The sequence below is a fragment of the Chiloscyllium plagiosum genome, unplaced genomic scaffold (assembly GCF_037043375.1).
Source record: "Chiloscyllium plagiosum isolate Xiang-an unplaced genomic scaffold, Cpla_swu_hap1 HiC_scaffold_5, whole genome shotgun sequence".
NCBI classification, from domain to species: Eukaryota; Metazoa; Chordata; class Chondrichthyes; order Orectolobiformes; family Hemiscylliidae; genus Chiloscyllium; species Chiloscyllium plagiosum.
Window position 1 is genome coordinate 127,842,724 of NW_028270143.1, and position 16,226 is coordinate 127,858,949.

At 40.8% G+C, this 16,226-nt stretch overlaps 1 protein-coding gene and 1 pseudogene across 1 annotated transcript in view; both read left to right on the forward strand.

The window, feature by feature from the left end:
• LOC122550339 (uncharacterized) overlaps positions 1–11,204 on the forward strand; it is a 61,550-nt gene extending 50,346 nt beyond the window's left edge. The window contains exons 6-7 of the mRNA XM_087986862.1: positions 4,781–4,914; positions 10,847–11,204. Of these exons, the coding sequence (XP_087842988.1) occupies positions 4,781–4,914; positions 10,847–11,155 (443 nt within the window). The 3' untranslated portion in view covers positions 11,156–11,204. The remainder of the gene's footprint in view (positions 1–4,780; positions 4,915–10,846) is intronic.
• Positions 1–16,226, forward strand: part of LOC148150024 (uncharacterized) — a 148,914-nt pseudogene that overhangs the window by 105,420 nt on the left and 27,268 nt on the right.

Below are 16,226 nucleotides of genomic sequence, written 5' to 3' on the forward strand. Positions count from 1 at the left end.
GGATGATGTGGGCATCAAAATCAGGGAGAACAGCTATGATTATAATTAAAGAGGTTATTATGGACAAAGAGGGGGTTGTGAGTGGTCTGGCAGGCTTAAAAGTAAGGTGATCCTCTGGGTTGGATGAAATGTATTCCAGGCTGTTGACTAAGCTAGGGAGGGAATAGTAGGGGTGTTCGCAATAATTCTCAATTCCTTCATGGTCACAGGAGATGTGCTGGATGACTGGCGGATAGCCGGTGTGGTTCTGCTATTCACAAAGGGAGCAAGCGATAAACCAGGAAACTATAGTCTAACTGTAGTGGTGGAGAAATTATTGGAAGCAATTGAGGGACATAATTCATCTGCACTTGGAGAGGCAAAGATTAATCAAGAACAATCAGAATGCCATTGTAAAGTGGAGGTTATGTCTAATGAACTTAATTGAGTTTTTCCTCGAGGTAACCAGGTGTGTAGATGAGGGCAATGTATTTGATGTAGTCTACTTGGACTTCAGTAAGATTTTTGATAATATCTTTTTGATAAGGGAGATTTAAACAATCCTTGGATAGGCACATGGGTGATTTTGGGATAGTGTAGGGGGACGAGCTGAGAATAGTTCACAGGTCGGCGCAACATCGAGGGCCGAAGGGCCTGTTCTGTGCTGTATTGTTCTATGTTCCATGTTCCATGATCCCCCATGGAAGACTGATAATGAAGGTTCGAGCACATGGGATCCAACAAATTTGGCAAATTGGATATAGAATTGGCTGAAAGAAGTCAAGGGGTGTTTTTATGATTGCAAGCCTATGTCCATTGGGGTTCTGCAGGGATCAGTGTTGGGGGCCTTGGTGTTTGTGGTAAAAATGAACAATTTAGATATGAATGTAGGAAGATTGATTGGTAAGTTTGTGGATAATACGAAAATTGTTGGTCAGAGGTTAGGAGGATATCCTTAGATTATAGGAGGATATGGATGGGCTGGTCAGATGGACTGGTGAATGGCAAATGGAATCCAACTCTGATTAGTATGAGGTGATGCACTTGGGCAGGACAAGCAAGGCAAGGGACTACGTGCTGAATTGTAGAATCCTGTGAAGCACCAAGGATTAGAAGGACCTTGGTGTGCATGTCTGCCAGTCCCAGACACAGGTTTCCAGTCTTCAACCTGCTTCAGCAAATTCTAAATCCAATTTGCCAAATTTCCTTGGATCTGACACGCTCTTACTTTCCTTATCAAGGTGACAGAACAAATAGGTAAAGAGGTTAAGGAGACATTTGGGATATTAGCCGATTTATAGAGTTTAAGAGCAAGCAGGTGGAGCTGAATTGTGTAAAATGTTGGTTAGGCCACAGCTAGTGTATTGTGTACAGTTCTGGAATCCATTACATGGGAGGGATGAGATTGCCCTGGAGAGGGGGCAGAGGATATTTACCAGGATGTTGCCTGGACTGGAGAGCTTTTGTCATGAGATTGAATAACAGAGGAAAATGAGGGGAGACATGATTGAGATTATATATTTATTGGCAGACTGGCAGAAGGCTGAGAGTGGAGTCAGGATGGCAGCTGGTGACTGGTGGAGTTCTGCAAGTATCTGTTAGGACCACAACTATTTGTGTTATACATTGTTGCTGTGAATGAAGGAATTGAGGGCATTGTTGCTAGGTTTGCAAATGACACAAAGATAGTTGGAAGGGCAGGCAGTGTTGAGGAAATGGGGAGCCCGCTAAAGGACTTGGACAGACCAGGAGAGCTGGCAAAGAGTTTACAGAAGGAATACAATGTGGGAAAGTGTAAGCACTTAAAGCACTTAAACGCAATAGAACTTGGGAATCCTAGATTAGGATTCTTTTAAGATTAACACGCCAGTTCAGTTGGTGGTTAGGAAAGTAAATGCAATGATAGCATTCCTTTCAAGAAATATAAAAGCAGAGATGTACTGCTGGTGCTATATAAGGTCCTGGTCAGACTACATTTGGACTATTGTAAGCAGTCTTGAGCCCTATTTCTAAGGAAGGATGTGCTGGCATTGGAGGGGTTCGAGCAGTGATTTACAAGAATGGTCCTGGGATGAAGGGCTTGTCTTATGAGGAATGGTTGAGGACCCTGGATGTGTACTCAGTGGAGTTTAGAAGGATGAGGGGGGGATCTGATTCAAATTTGTCGAATACTGAGAGGCCTGGCTGTGGAGTGGATGTGGAGAAGATGTTTCCATGAGTAGGAAAGACCAGGACATGAGGACATAGTCTCTTGTCAAGGGGCAGCCCTTTAGAACTGAGATGAGCAAGACTTTCTTCAACCAGATAGTGGTGAATGTGTAGAACACATTACTGCAGAGGGTTGTGGAGGTCAAGTCACTGAGTGTATTTAAGACAGAGATAGACAGGTTAATAAATAAGGGGATCAAGGGTTACAGGAGAAGGCAACAGCATGAGATTGAGAAACATTGAATGGGCTGAGCAGATTTGATGAGCCAAATGGCCTAATTCTGCTCTTATATATTATGATCTTATGGTCTCAAATGTGGAAGGCAATAATAGCAAGGGGTTTGTTAGTGAGGAGAGTGGACAGACACTTTGTCAGATGTACATGTAGGATGATTTGTTGCCTTCTGAGTGTCAGGATCATGGAGGTCATGGAATGGCTGCAGGGTCATCTTAAATAAGAACGTGAACAGACAGAGGTCACACACCACATTGTAATGAATAACAAAGGAACAAACCTGAATTAGCAGGAAGTCAGAGTTAACAACCTCCAGATTGCTCCCAGTGATATGCTGTGAGAGTATAAGACTAGAAGGATAGAGCAAATATCAGTGTAGAAGGGAGCACTTTAGATTCCGAAGACATTGGAACCATTTTGGGGGCAGGTGGGAACTAAGAAAATTAGATAAATTACATCCATATATAAATGGGACCAGTGTCCTCACAGCATGATTTGCTAATGCTTTTGAATTGGATTAAATTAGATTGGTAGAGAATGGGATTTAGAAAGCTAGCTGAAAGGGGAGAGAAGCTGAAATGTTCTTGTAAGTTAAAATGCTAGTCTTGAAGGAGAGGAAACATGGGCTGGATAAGAAAGAAGTAAGTTTAGCAAGACTATATGTCATATATTTTAATTCAAAGAAGCAAGGAACCTGTGGAATAGGCGGATGAACTGATAATTCATAGCTATGATCTCAACTCAACTGTCAGAAAGCCAGGATTGGCAGATGAACATACTTGGATTTGATGTATTCAGACAGGATAGGCATGGGGGTAAAAGGGGGATAGGTGGACAGCTTTGCTGTTTTGATTGGGGAATAAATTATAGCAGTGAGGAGGGATGATACCTAGAAGGATCATTAAATAAGACCATATGGGTAGAAGGAAAAAAACCCAAAAAGGGGCAAATGTACTGTTGTGTGTGTGTGATGCATGAAACAGTTAGAAAGACATAGAAGTTCAAATATGTAATAAAATTTCAGAGGCGTATCAAAATAATAAGTGTATTTTAACTATGGAAGAATTAATAGAGAGAGTTTTAGTATGCAAGGTAGCAAGTGTGCAAAGTTCTTAACCTGCATCCAGTAGATTCTTTCTCTTAAAGTGCATATAAAACCCAACAAGGGAAAGGGTAGTTCTGAGTCTAAATTTGGTAAATGAGCATGTGCAAGTGGAAGGTGTTTCAGTAAGAATGGATCTTGGAGTTAGTGATCAAAACTCAATTTGATTTAGGATTGTTTTGGCAAAAAGATAAGGATGGACCAGGAATAAAAGTTCTAAACTGAGTATAAGATAAGTATAAGATATAATTTTGGTTAGGACACTCTCAGACTATTGCGTTCAATTCCGGTCGCCACATTACAGGAAGGATGTGGAGAGTGTGTAGAAGAGGTTTACCAGGATTTGCCTGGATTAGAGCATTTGGACTATAAAGAGAGGCTAGAAAAGCTCAGGCTGTTTTCTCTGAAGCGGCAGAAGTCAAAGAGAGACTTGATCGAATTCTATAAAATTATGAGATGCATAGGTGGGGTTGATGGTCAGAATCTTTTACCGAGAGTTGAAATGTCTAAAAAGAGGGGACATGCATTTAAGGTCAGAGGGGAAATATTCAAAGGAAATATGAGGGGCAAGTTTTATACACAGAAAGGTGGGAATCTGGAATGCACTGCCAGAGGCAGATACGATAGGGGCGTTTAAAAGAGTTTTAGATGAGCATATAAATATGCAAGAGCGGAGGGATATGGAGCAAGAACAGGCAGAAGGGATTAGTTTAATTTGGAGTCATGTTTGGCACAACATTGTTGAATGCAGGGCTTGTACTAAAACATAGAACATTACAGAGCAGTACAGGCCCTTCGGGCCTCGATGTTGCGCTGCCCTGTCATACTAATCTGAAGCCCATCCCACCTACACTATTCCATGTACGTCCATATGCCCTGTCCAGTGACGACTTAAATGCACTTAAACTTGGCGAATCTACTACCGTTGCAGGCAAAGCATTCCATACCCTTACTACTCTCTGAGTAAATTACTGTTCTGTGTTTTGGCCCAGATTGATCTGGAGCAGGTATTTAAAGTAGGTGGCATTCAAGAAGGAGATAGAAAAAGTATAGGGCAGATATAGGGTCGGACCTGGAGAGCCTTATATCATGAGGCGTGAAAGTTAAGATTAAGGGAAAAGAAACAAGCTTATGACACTGAGGTCTCAACACAACATTGAATCTCTAAAGTAGCATAAATAGTTCAACTTAAAAAAAGAATTGTTAAAGGCTAAAAGAGCGAATTGAGTATTTTTTGAATTTTTTTTTACTTGCAGAAAAAGAATCTGCTCATCACATTCTTGGAGAAATTGCTTTCCAGCTGGATCGTCGAATTTTGACTCATGTTTTCACTGATCAGTTCCGATTGTATGGATTCAGAGTATCTGATATCAGTGAAAAGATCACAGAGGTCAGTACAATGAAGCGGATCTTTACATGTTTTTTGGAAGGAGTTATTTGCCTGTACAAGATATACTTGAATAAATATGACTTCTAAGTTTTTGGGTTAGAGAGTTGTGTGAGTTGCTGGCAAGGTTTCATTTGGGTTGCTCATCTTTACCCTTGAAAAGGGGGTTTTGCGAAGTTGGTGGGTGTAAAAGTGTAAAGTGAGGAAAGCTTTGCATGGTCCCTTTAAAGAATGATTTTTATTCTATGATTAGAGATTCAAAAAGGATGCCTGTGGGTTTGCTGGTACATATAGCACCTAAATTGAAACATTTTGTAACAAAAAGCCAAATCGCAGTTTTTTATCAAGACAACAGTGTTTTTTTTTTAATTTAACCAATCTATTTAAATCAGGCACTTAGCTACCAAGTATGTAATCAAATTTCAGAAGCTTATCAAAATAGCAAGTGTATTTTAACTATGGAAAAATTAATAGAGAGAATTTTAGTATGCAAGGTAGCAAGTGTGCAAAGTTCTTAAACTGCATCCAGTAGATTCTTTCTCTTAAAGTGCGTATAAAACCCAACAAGGGAAAGGGTAGTTCTGAATCTAATTTTGGTAAATGAGCATGTGCAAGTGGAAGGTGTTTCAATAAGAATGGGTCTTGGAGTTAGTGATCAAAACTCAATTTGATTTAGGATTGTTTTGGCAAAAAGATAAGGATGGACCAGGAATAAAAATTCTAAACTGAGGAAAATATAAGATATAAAACCTAATAAATGAGAGTCTGTTAGTTTTGACAACATAGGACCAATCCAATTGCAAAAATATTGACAGGTCATCAAGGGTATAAAAGATGGCGGCATTTGGGAAAACAATGAGAGCCAACTGCCATCTGCTAAGAGATAACAGCTCTCAGCTCGTAGAGAAAACGCCATTTAATTAATAAAGGTACTGCAACATTCTTAGCTAATCGTCCTGACATCAAAACCTACAGAGAATTCATTCCTGACAGAAGGTTCAGCGGACATGACGCAGAAAGGTCCGGAAGACTGACTATAATTTCGAGAAACTAAATTCAGTTATTATATAAGTGGTAGTTGTATTTATTGAAACATCATTGTCGTTAGAATCTTGCATTATTCTGGAATAGTTAGTAGTTCGAAGGGATTTATTCAGTTTGTTATTAGTTGTGTTGATTTGTTCACTGTTAGAGTTAGATAAGTAAATTGTTACTCATCGATTATAAAGTGGGTGTCAGGGACTTGATTTATGTAACCACTAGAGAAACAGGTTACCCCACTTTTCATACTCCTTTTAACAGATTATATGATGAAATGTTCCTGTCTGTGTTTCGGTTTTAGTTATCAGAGGTGGCGGCGGGGGGTGGGGGACTAGTGGAGAGCGGTCAACCTCTGATTTGTAACAGTACTAAACAGCATTTTTACAAAGTTAAAAATCACACAACACCAGGTTATAGTCCAACAGGTTTAATTGGAAGCACACTAGCTTTCGGAGCGACACTCCTTCATCAGGTGATTGTGGAGGGCTCGATCGTAACACAGAATTTATAGCAAAAATTTGCAGTGTGATGTAACTGAAATTATACATTGAAGAATTGATTGTCTGTTAAGCCTTCTTACAGAACAAATTTGTTCTAACAGATGAAAGGCTTAACAGACAATCAATTCTTCAATGTATAATTTCAGTTACATCACACTGCAAATTTTTGCTATAAATTCTGTGTTACGATCAAGCCCTCCACAATCACCTGATGAAGGAGCGTCGCTCCGAAAGCTAGTGTGCTTCCAATTAAACCTGTTGGACTATAACCTGGTGTTGTGTGATTTTTAACTTTGTACACCGCAGTCCAACACCGGCATCTCCGAATCAGCATTTTTACAAGTTGCAGTCCATCTGATGTAATTACATTGATGTATACTTGTGATGTAAGTATGCTGATAAGAAATGAATTCCAGCACAACAAGGAATGGTCATGTAGCTTCAACTCAAGATAACGCATGGCATGCCTAGAACAATCAGATGACAGTGTTTCCATGCATCTGCTGTCCTTAGCCTTCTGATGATAAAGCTCATGGATGTAGAAAATGTTGTTGAAGGAAGCTTGATGAGTTTCAATAATGGGTTTTATATATATCATATACTTTTACCACTATGCACTCGTGGCAGACAATGTCACTGTTTAAGGTAATTCTTGGGTTACCCATAAAGTGGACTGCTTTAATTTGACTGCACTCATCCAAACAAATTTCTGCCACACACCTGCCGAGTATCCTGTAGAAAATGGACAAGCTTGAGCATTTAAGGAGTTGAGTTACTTGCTGTGGAATTCCCAGCTTCAGGCTGCATCCTGAAGCCCTGCTATTTATATGATTTGTCCAGCTCTGTTTCTGGTCAGTGGTAAGCCCAGGCATTCAGCAGGGGTTATACCATGAAGAGTTAGTTAGATGCTCTCCTGTTGGAGATGGTCATTGCTTCGTATATGTTTGGCCTGAACATTACTTACCACTTATAAGATCAAGCTGAATATGAAGCTAAATTGCTTCAGTATAATAGGAGACATGAATCATGCTGAAGATCATATACCATCTGTGATCATTCCCACTTCTGATTTCACGGTGAAGTTTTATTAAGGCTTGAGCAGGCACACATTAGGAGCAGAAGCAAATCATTCAACTACTTGTGCTTGGCCTGTCATTCAGGAAAATCATGGCTGATCGGTAGTCCTATCTACCCCGATAAGCTTTGATTTCCTTGCTTCACAAGAATCTGTCTACCTCTGCCTTAAAAATATTAAATATTAAATTACCTTTCTTAACTGGAGGGCATAAAGTTCCAAGTAACACAACCCTCCTAGAGAAAAAAACTCTTTTCACCTCTGTCCAAATAGGACAACCCCTAATTGTTAATTGGTTTCCTCCTAGTTTTGGACTCGTCTACAAAAGGAAACATGCTTTCCACATCCACTTGTCAAAATCATTCAGAATCTTTGGTACCTCAGTTAAGTACCTCTTTTAAACTTCATTGGAAAGAAACCCAATTTGCTCAATCTTTCTCCATAAGGGCAACCTGCTCATTTCAGGTGTCAATCTAGTAAAACTCCTCTGAACAACATCCAGTGTATTTACATGCTTCTGAAATAGGGAGAGCAGAATTGTGCATAATTATTTGAGATGTAGTGTCGCACTTTTTTTTAATGCCCTGTATAACGGAAACATTAGAATAGCATTCCACTAGCATTCTCAATTTCTTGTTTTATCATCAACTAATTTTTGTGATTCATGCAGTAGAACATTTATATTCCTCAGCGTCTCAGAATTCTGCAGTCATTCTCTGTGTAAGTAATAGTCTTTGTCAGGAAGAATCAATAAAAACTGAGCAATTTGACATTTCCCACATTAAACTCCCATCTCCCAGATTTTTTACTACACCTTCAACCTATCTGTATTTGATGAAAACTCTGATGTTCACTTCACAACATTTTTTTCCATGTCCTTTTATGTTCCTTTATTTATTTAAACCCAGTTATGCATCCTGTCTGCTCTCTGCCAGTCAACCAATCTTGTATCTGTACTGATAAGTTATTTCCTACACCATGAGCTCCTACTTTGTTCCTTTTTCCCTCATTGTTTCATATTATGTTAAAAATTGCTTTGCTGTTAAAATCAGTCACTTTGATCTCAGCTCTTTTTAATCCATGATTGGACTCTTATCATATCTCATGCTATGAACTCAACATAGCTTGGGTGTTATGGCTGAGGAATGTTAGTACTGTCGATGATGCCCTCACTTTACTGATGATGTGAAAGTAGTCTGAAATGTTGACAATTGATCTCATACTCCTACATTTTGTGGAAAGCAATTACCTGACAATTTTTCTCATTGTCAAGTCACTGTAAATTCCTGATTTTCCAAAATCAGGGGCGGCATGGTGGCACAGTGGCGAGCACTGCTGCCTCCCAGTGCCAGGGTACCAGGTTCAATTCCAGCCTTAGGTGACTGTCTGTGTGGAGTTTGCACATTCTCCTCGTGTCTGCATGGGTTTCCTGCGGGTGCTCTGGTTTCCTCCCACAATCCAAAGATGTGCTGGTCAGGTAAATTGGACATGTTAAATTGCCCATAGTATTAGTCAGAGGGAAATGGGTCTGGGTGGGTTACTCTTTGGGGGTTGGTGTGGACTGGTTGGGCCGAAGGGCCTGTTTCCACACTGTAGGAAAACTAAGCTAATCTCAAAACAATCCAGTTTGTTACCTTTCCTAATTTTTATCCCTCAACCCAAGATTATCTGACCTTTCTCACATTGCTTTTAAGGTCATGGCTGCCTAGTTTTTGACATTTCAATGGTAATGATTCTTGAGAGTATTTCATTTGTTTTCATTCCCTTCATACCTTGAGGTTGCTACATATTATCATCGAATGATGAAATCATAGAAGAAGGCAATTTGACCCATTTAGACCATTCTTGCCAAAAAAAAATCACATTTAATTTTAGATATGACCTCCCAAATATGCAAATCTTATAAAATAATTATTGAATCCCTCTTTGAAAGCTACATTTGAATCTGTTTGAACACATTTTCTAGCATATCTGAATCACATAGCATACAAGATAGCTTTTACCCATGTTGACTCTGATTTTTTTTTACCAAATAATTTAAAATTGTGTTTCTAGTTCTTCATCCTCTGCAATTTTTTTGTGGGTGCTACTGATAGTGAGCTAACACTTATTACCTATCCTACTTGCTCTTAAGCGGTTAGTGACGAGTCATCTGCTTGAAACACTCCAACCGAATTTCTTTAATGATTTTGAGAGGTCAGCAAGGAGTCAACCACATTGCTTGGGTTTGGAATCAGATATAGTCCAGATAGCAGATTTCCTTCCCTAAGCAGCATTCTCATATTGTTTTCTAATAGCTGTAATTTTATACCTCTCTACACTAATGTAATTGGGCTAATGTCATAGAATCTGTACAGTGTGGCATTCAGCCCAATGAGTCCACACCGACTCTCCAAAGAGCATCACATCCAGATTCAACCCCTACTCTACCACTGTAACCCTGCATTTCCCATGGCTAATCCACCTAACCTACACATCCCTGGATGTTTTGGGCGATTTGGCATGGCCAATCCACCTAATCTGCACATCGTTGGATTGTGGGAGGAAACTGGAGCACCCAGAGGAAACCCACGCACATAAGGGAAGAATGTGTAAACTCCACACAGTCATCTGAGGCTGGAATTGAACCTGGGTCCCTGGCACTGAGGCAGCAGTGCTAACCACTGAACCTTCATACCATCCCAAAAGTCCTTCTTCCTTGTGGGCCCCAACCAACAGACATGCCACTAGGGAAGGTTTTACATTTTACCCACAGAGTACAGTTACCATCAGGGTGATTTTACATGATAAAGTCAACTACAAAAAGACAACTTAGTGAACAGTATGTCCTCTTCTCAAAAGGAAACCTCTCCATGCTCATAAGCAATCTTTTCTGGATTGCTTCTAATGCAGGTACTTCTTTCCTTAGACAAGGAACCAAAATTGTATTCAGTATTTTTACAATACAGTTCACAGTATTCCAGGTGAATTCAGGTATTCCAGATGTACTATAACCTGTAGCTGTTCTAACTTCTGCAGAATGTCCTGCACTTGTTTCCACATATCCTCTACCCTGGCCCCAGGGTGGCAATACAATCCAGTGTTCTATTCACCAGCAATATAATCTGTCTGTGCTCTAATTATTTAATCCTATAATAATTGTATGTCTGTATTTCCTGAGCAGTCATTTACTATTGGTTCATTTTCCAGAAAGTAATTAAAAACTAATTTCTCACAAATCCTTTCAAGGAAATGTATACATCTCATACATCCCAATATATATAAAAGTTTCAACATATAAAATGTATGTCTCATGAAAGTCTGCATTTTTTTCCTCCAGGTTGCAGGAATAAGTGGGCGATGTGATGAGATGAATGCTCGAAGTACTGAGATAATGAACAATCTGAGAAACTTTGGGTACTGCCCTGACAATCATGCAACATTTGCAGAATTCATAGTAAACCGTTTTGGAATCCTGAAGGAAAAGCCACAGGGCCAAACAACATTAGAAAATTACAATAATCGTGCCTATCTGCAAAAGTTGGTAACTGATAACACTCCACCACCTTTATTGAAGGACATGTTAGTGCTATTGACCAGTCTGTGGAACTTGTCAGCAGCTGACGGAAAACCAATGTTTATTTGGTAACTGTCCTTAGAGCAGGGTATAGAACTACCACACCTTAGTTCTTTCAATAAAGCAATGGTAAACAGGAGGTAGTCTTTATTTATGTCAGAACTGATAGTATTAAAACAAGAATATTAGTTTGATTAATCACCTTGATCAAAGTCAGGGTTAACTGGAACAATAAGCACATTAAATTCAGATTTGCAGTGGAAGTAATTCAAGTATTAATTCAGGTTGTGGGTTCAAGAGAATTAAAATGCTAAACCTTAATCCATTGCACACTATAATTCCAGTAATTTCATTTGAAGGAAATTGGACTGCTCATTCTTTAATTCATTTGATTAATTCTGGGCCAAAGTGTGCATGAATGAAATTGTTACTTTCAAAAGTAGTCTTTGTGGCCGAGAGTTTCTGCCCAATGTGCAGTTTATCCGAAATTGATGAACCTGGTGCAACAGATTGCATATTTTCAAAATATACTTTACGCAGTTGTTTTATTCTTTGATGGAAAGTGGGCATTGATGGCGAACCCAGACCATTCCTAATTCCTCTTCAACTGAGTGACATTCTAGCCTATTTCACTGTAATTTAAGAGTCAACTATGTTACTGTGCATTGGAGTCACATTTAGAACAAACCAGGTAGGAGATCAGACCTTACCTGAAAAGCATTGGTTCACCAATTGTTACAATAATCTGAGTGGTTCTGATCATGGTCACCATTAATGAGACTAGTTTTCTGGGTGGCACGGTGGTTCAGTGGTTAGTACTGCTGCCTCACAGCACCAAGGTCCTCAGGTTCAATTCCAGCCTTGGGTGACTGTCTGTGTGGAGTTTGCACATTTTCTCTGTGTGGGTTTCCTCTGCTACTCCTACCACATTCCAAAGATGTGCAGGTCAGGTGAATTGGCCATGCTAAATTGTCCATAGTTGTTAGGTGCATCAATCAGAGGAGGATGGGTTACTCTTTGGAGGGTCAGTGTGGACTTGTTGGGCTGAAGGGTCTGTTCCCACACTGTAAGGAGTCTAATCTAATCCATTTATTATTTTAATCATTGTATTTAAATTCACCTAACTACGGGGACTTCAATATGTGGTTGGATTGGGAAAATCAGATTGGTTGCAGATCCCAAGCAAAGGAATGCATGGAATGTCACCCATATAATCTTTTGGAGAAGCTTATGCCACCATATTCAAGGCAGAGTCAGAGGAATCTGACCCAGTGCTAAAGCACCCCAGGAGGAGATACAAATAAAAAGTGGCCTATGTCCTCAGGCTCAGAGAGGGAGGGAGGTAGTGATTGTAATGAGGTCAAGCAAGTAGACCACACAGAATATGAGTTCTTTGATTGGGGCTGTTAATTTGGTCCAATTAGGGAACCCTGGCTGATGAATAAAAACAGGATTATAAGACATTGTCACACTCAGAGAGCTGGCTCATAGAGAACTAGATCAGGATCAAGGATTTTCCACATATTAATAATGGATGACTTGGTGATGGGATACTGGCTTCTGTGAAGTTTTTCCATGGAGGATGAGGAAACAATGGCTGATGAGGGGAGTCAGGACAACATGAAAGCAAAAAAAAAACATACAATGTGGTAAATGTTAGTGGGAAACCAGAAGACTGGGAAGCATTCAAAAATCAGCAGAGGATAGTTAAAAAAGTAATTGGGGCGGGGGTGCTGTGAGAAGATGAAACCTTAGAGTAAGCTAGCTGATAATATAAAAGATGATTACAAGAAAATATTTAGATATAACAGGGAGAGAAAGGCAAGAGTAGATTGGATCACAAGAAAATGGGGAGAAAAGTAGTAATGGAGAACAAAGAAACAATGGAAGAACTGAATAAGTACTTTGCATTAGTCTTCATGGTGGAAGACATCAGCAGCATACATAATGTCTTCAGGAGAGTCACAGGCAGAGGTAAGTGTAGTCACCCATCTTTAAGGAGAAGGTACTTGGGAAGCTGAAAAGTTCTGAAGGTGAATAAATCACCTGGGCCAGATGGACTACACCCAGGGGTCTGAAATTATGGAGGCATTGATAATGTCAGGAATCACTTGAGTCAGGGAGGGTCCTAGAGCTTTGGAAAATGACAAATATAACATCCCTGTTTTAAAAGGGAGAGAAGCAGAAGATGGGAAATTATTGGCTGATTAGCCTGAATTCTGTCATTGTTAAGATTTTAGAGTATTAAGGATGAGATTGCAGAGTACTTGGAAGTGCATCTCTTTAAGAGACTGAGTCAGCATGACTTCTTTAAAAGGAGGTCATGCTTGACAAATCTATTAATATTCTTTGAGGATATAATGACCAGATTAGACAAAGGAGAGCCAGTTGATGTGATCTATTTGGAGTTCCAGAATGCGTTTGACAAGATGCTGCACAGGAGGCTGATAAATAATAGCCTATGGTGTTAGGGACAAGGCATTGGCATGGACAGAGGTTAGCTGACTGGTAGAAGTCAGACAGTCAGGATAAAAAGGATCTTTTTCAGGATGGCAGCCAGTGAATAGTGGAGTTCCACAGGGGCAGTGTTGGGACCACAGTTATTGGCATTATACATTCACGATCTGGATGAAGGAACTGAGGGAATTGTTGCTAAGTTTGCAGATGACACAAAGATAGGTTAAGAGACAGATAATGTTCAAGAGCTGGGGAGGCTGCAAAAGCAAGGAAAGTGGACAACGAAGTGACAGATGGAATACAATGGCAATCAAAAGCACATGCAACATGCTTCATTGACTTCTGCCCAGTTACATGGACCTCCACAATTACAAAGTGCTTTGAGAGGCTCATACTTTAGCCTCTCAGCCTGCCTTGATCTCTTGCAATTTGCCTACCGGCATAACAAGTTCACGGCAGATGCCACTTCTCTAGCCTTAACTCATCCCTGGAACATCTGGATAATAAGGATGTCTACATCGGGCTTCTACTTATGACTTCAACACTATATTCCTTTCCAAACTCTGAGACCTAGGTCTCTAATCTACCCTATGTAACTGGATCTTCAGGTTTCTGATAGACAACAGCACCTCCTCCACAATAATCCCCAACACTGGCACCCTGCAAGGAAGTGTACTCAGCCCCCTACTGCACTCCCTGTGCACTCGTGATTGTGTGGCCAAATTTCGTCAGAACGCCATATACACGTTCGCTGATGACATCATCATTGTAGGCCGGATATTAAACAATAGAACATAGAACATAGAAGAATACAGCGCAGTACAGGCCCTTCGGCCCTCGATGTTGCGCCGATCCAAGCCCACCTAACCTACACTAGCCCACTATCCTCCATATGCCTATCCAATGCCCGCTTAAATGCCCATAATGAGGGAGAGTCCACCACTGCTACTGGCAGGGCATTCCATGAACTCACGACTCGCTGAGTAAAGAACCTACCCCTAACATCTGTCCTATACCTACCCCCCCTTAATTTAAAGCTATGCCCCCTTGTAATAGCTGCAAATGACGAAACAGTACAGGAACGAGGTAGAATGCTTGGTGTCATGGTGCAAAGATAACAATCTCTCCCACAATGTCAGCAAAACAAAAGAGCTGATCATTGCAGAAGAAAAGGAGGAGGACATGTCCCTGTTTACATCAATGGAGCTGAACTGGAGATTGTGGATAACATCAAGTTCCTGGGAGTAATGATAACTAACAAGCTCTTCTGGACCACCCAAGTAGATGCGATGGTCAAGAAGGCACAATGCCTCTTCTTCCTCAGCAGGCATAGGAAATTTGGCATGTCCATAATGATCCTCACAACTTTTACAGTTGCACAATAAACATTTTTTTGTCTTGGTATGGCAATTGCTCTGACCAGGGCTGTAAGAAACTATCCCCCGGTTATAATTTCTTCCAACCTATTTCATCAAGCAGAAGATACAATAGCTTAAGCACACACCTCAACAGGCTCAAGAAGGGCTAATGCCCGAAACGTCGATTCTCCTGTTCCCTAGATGCTGCCTGACCTGCTGTGCTTTTCCAGCAACACATTTCCATCTCTGATCTCCAGCATCTGCAGACCTCACTTTCTCCTCAAGAAGAGCTCCTTCCCCACTGTTATTGGACTGCTGATGGATCTCTCAAATTTCAAACCAATAGTTGATCTCAACTTTGTACACTTCCTTTGTGCTATCACTTTGTATGCTTCACTGTGTTCAGTCACCCTATGATGTATATGTCCTTGTATGTTATGATCTGCTCGTACCGCATATAAAACTAAACCACAAAAACAAAGAAAAGAAAGGCAATGTCTCCCAGTTGAGGGAACCTTTTTACCATAGTACACTGGCTTTGTGGACAGCCAGCTTGGAGTTAGTCCTCAACTGATGAGGTTCTGATCTCCTGGTTACATTTTTTTTTATCATCAAACAACAGTAGAGCTTATTTCTCACCAGCACCCATGTTGTGTGCATGTAAAAGCAAAACTTTTCACAGTCTTTGTTACACGTGACAACAATAAATTAAATCAAATCAATGTGGGCAAGTGTGAGGTTCTACACTTTGGTAGGATAAATAAAGATTTGAGGCTGGTGTGCCAAGCGGGCTGAGATAAAAGGTAGGAGGGGGATTTCGGGGAGGGGCGCTGGGAATACGATAGGTGGAAGGAGGTGAGGGTGATAGGCCGGAGAGGGGGTGGGGGCAGAGAAGTCGGGAAGAAGATTGCAGGTCAAGAGGGCGGTGCTGAATTCGGGGGTTGGGACTGAGATAAGGTAGGGGGAGGGGAAATGAGGAAGCTGGAGAAATCCACATCTGGTGTGGTTGGAGAGTTCCTAGGCGGAAGATGAGGCGCACTTCCTCCAGGCGTCGTGTGGCCAGGGTCTGGCAATGGAGGAGGCCAAGGACCTGTATGTCCTTGACAGAGTGGGAGGGGGAGCTAAAGGGGGAGCAGTTGGGTTGGTTAGAACATAGAACAGTACAGCACAGAACAGGCCCTTCAGCCCACAATGTTGTGCCGACCACTGATCCTCATGTATGCACCCTCAAATTTCTGTGACCATATGTATGTCGAGGAGTCTCTTAAATGTCCCCAATGATCCTGCCTCCACAACTGCTGCTGGCAACGCATTCCATGTTCTCACAA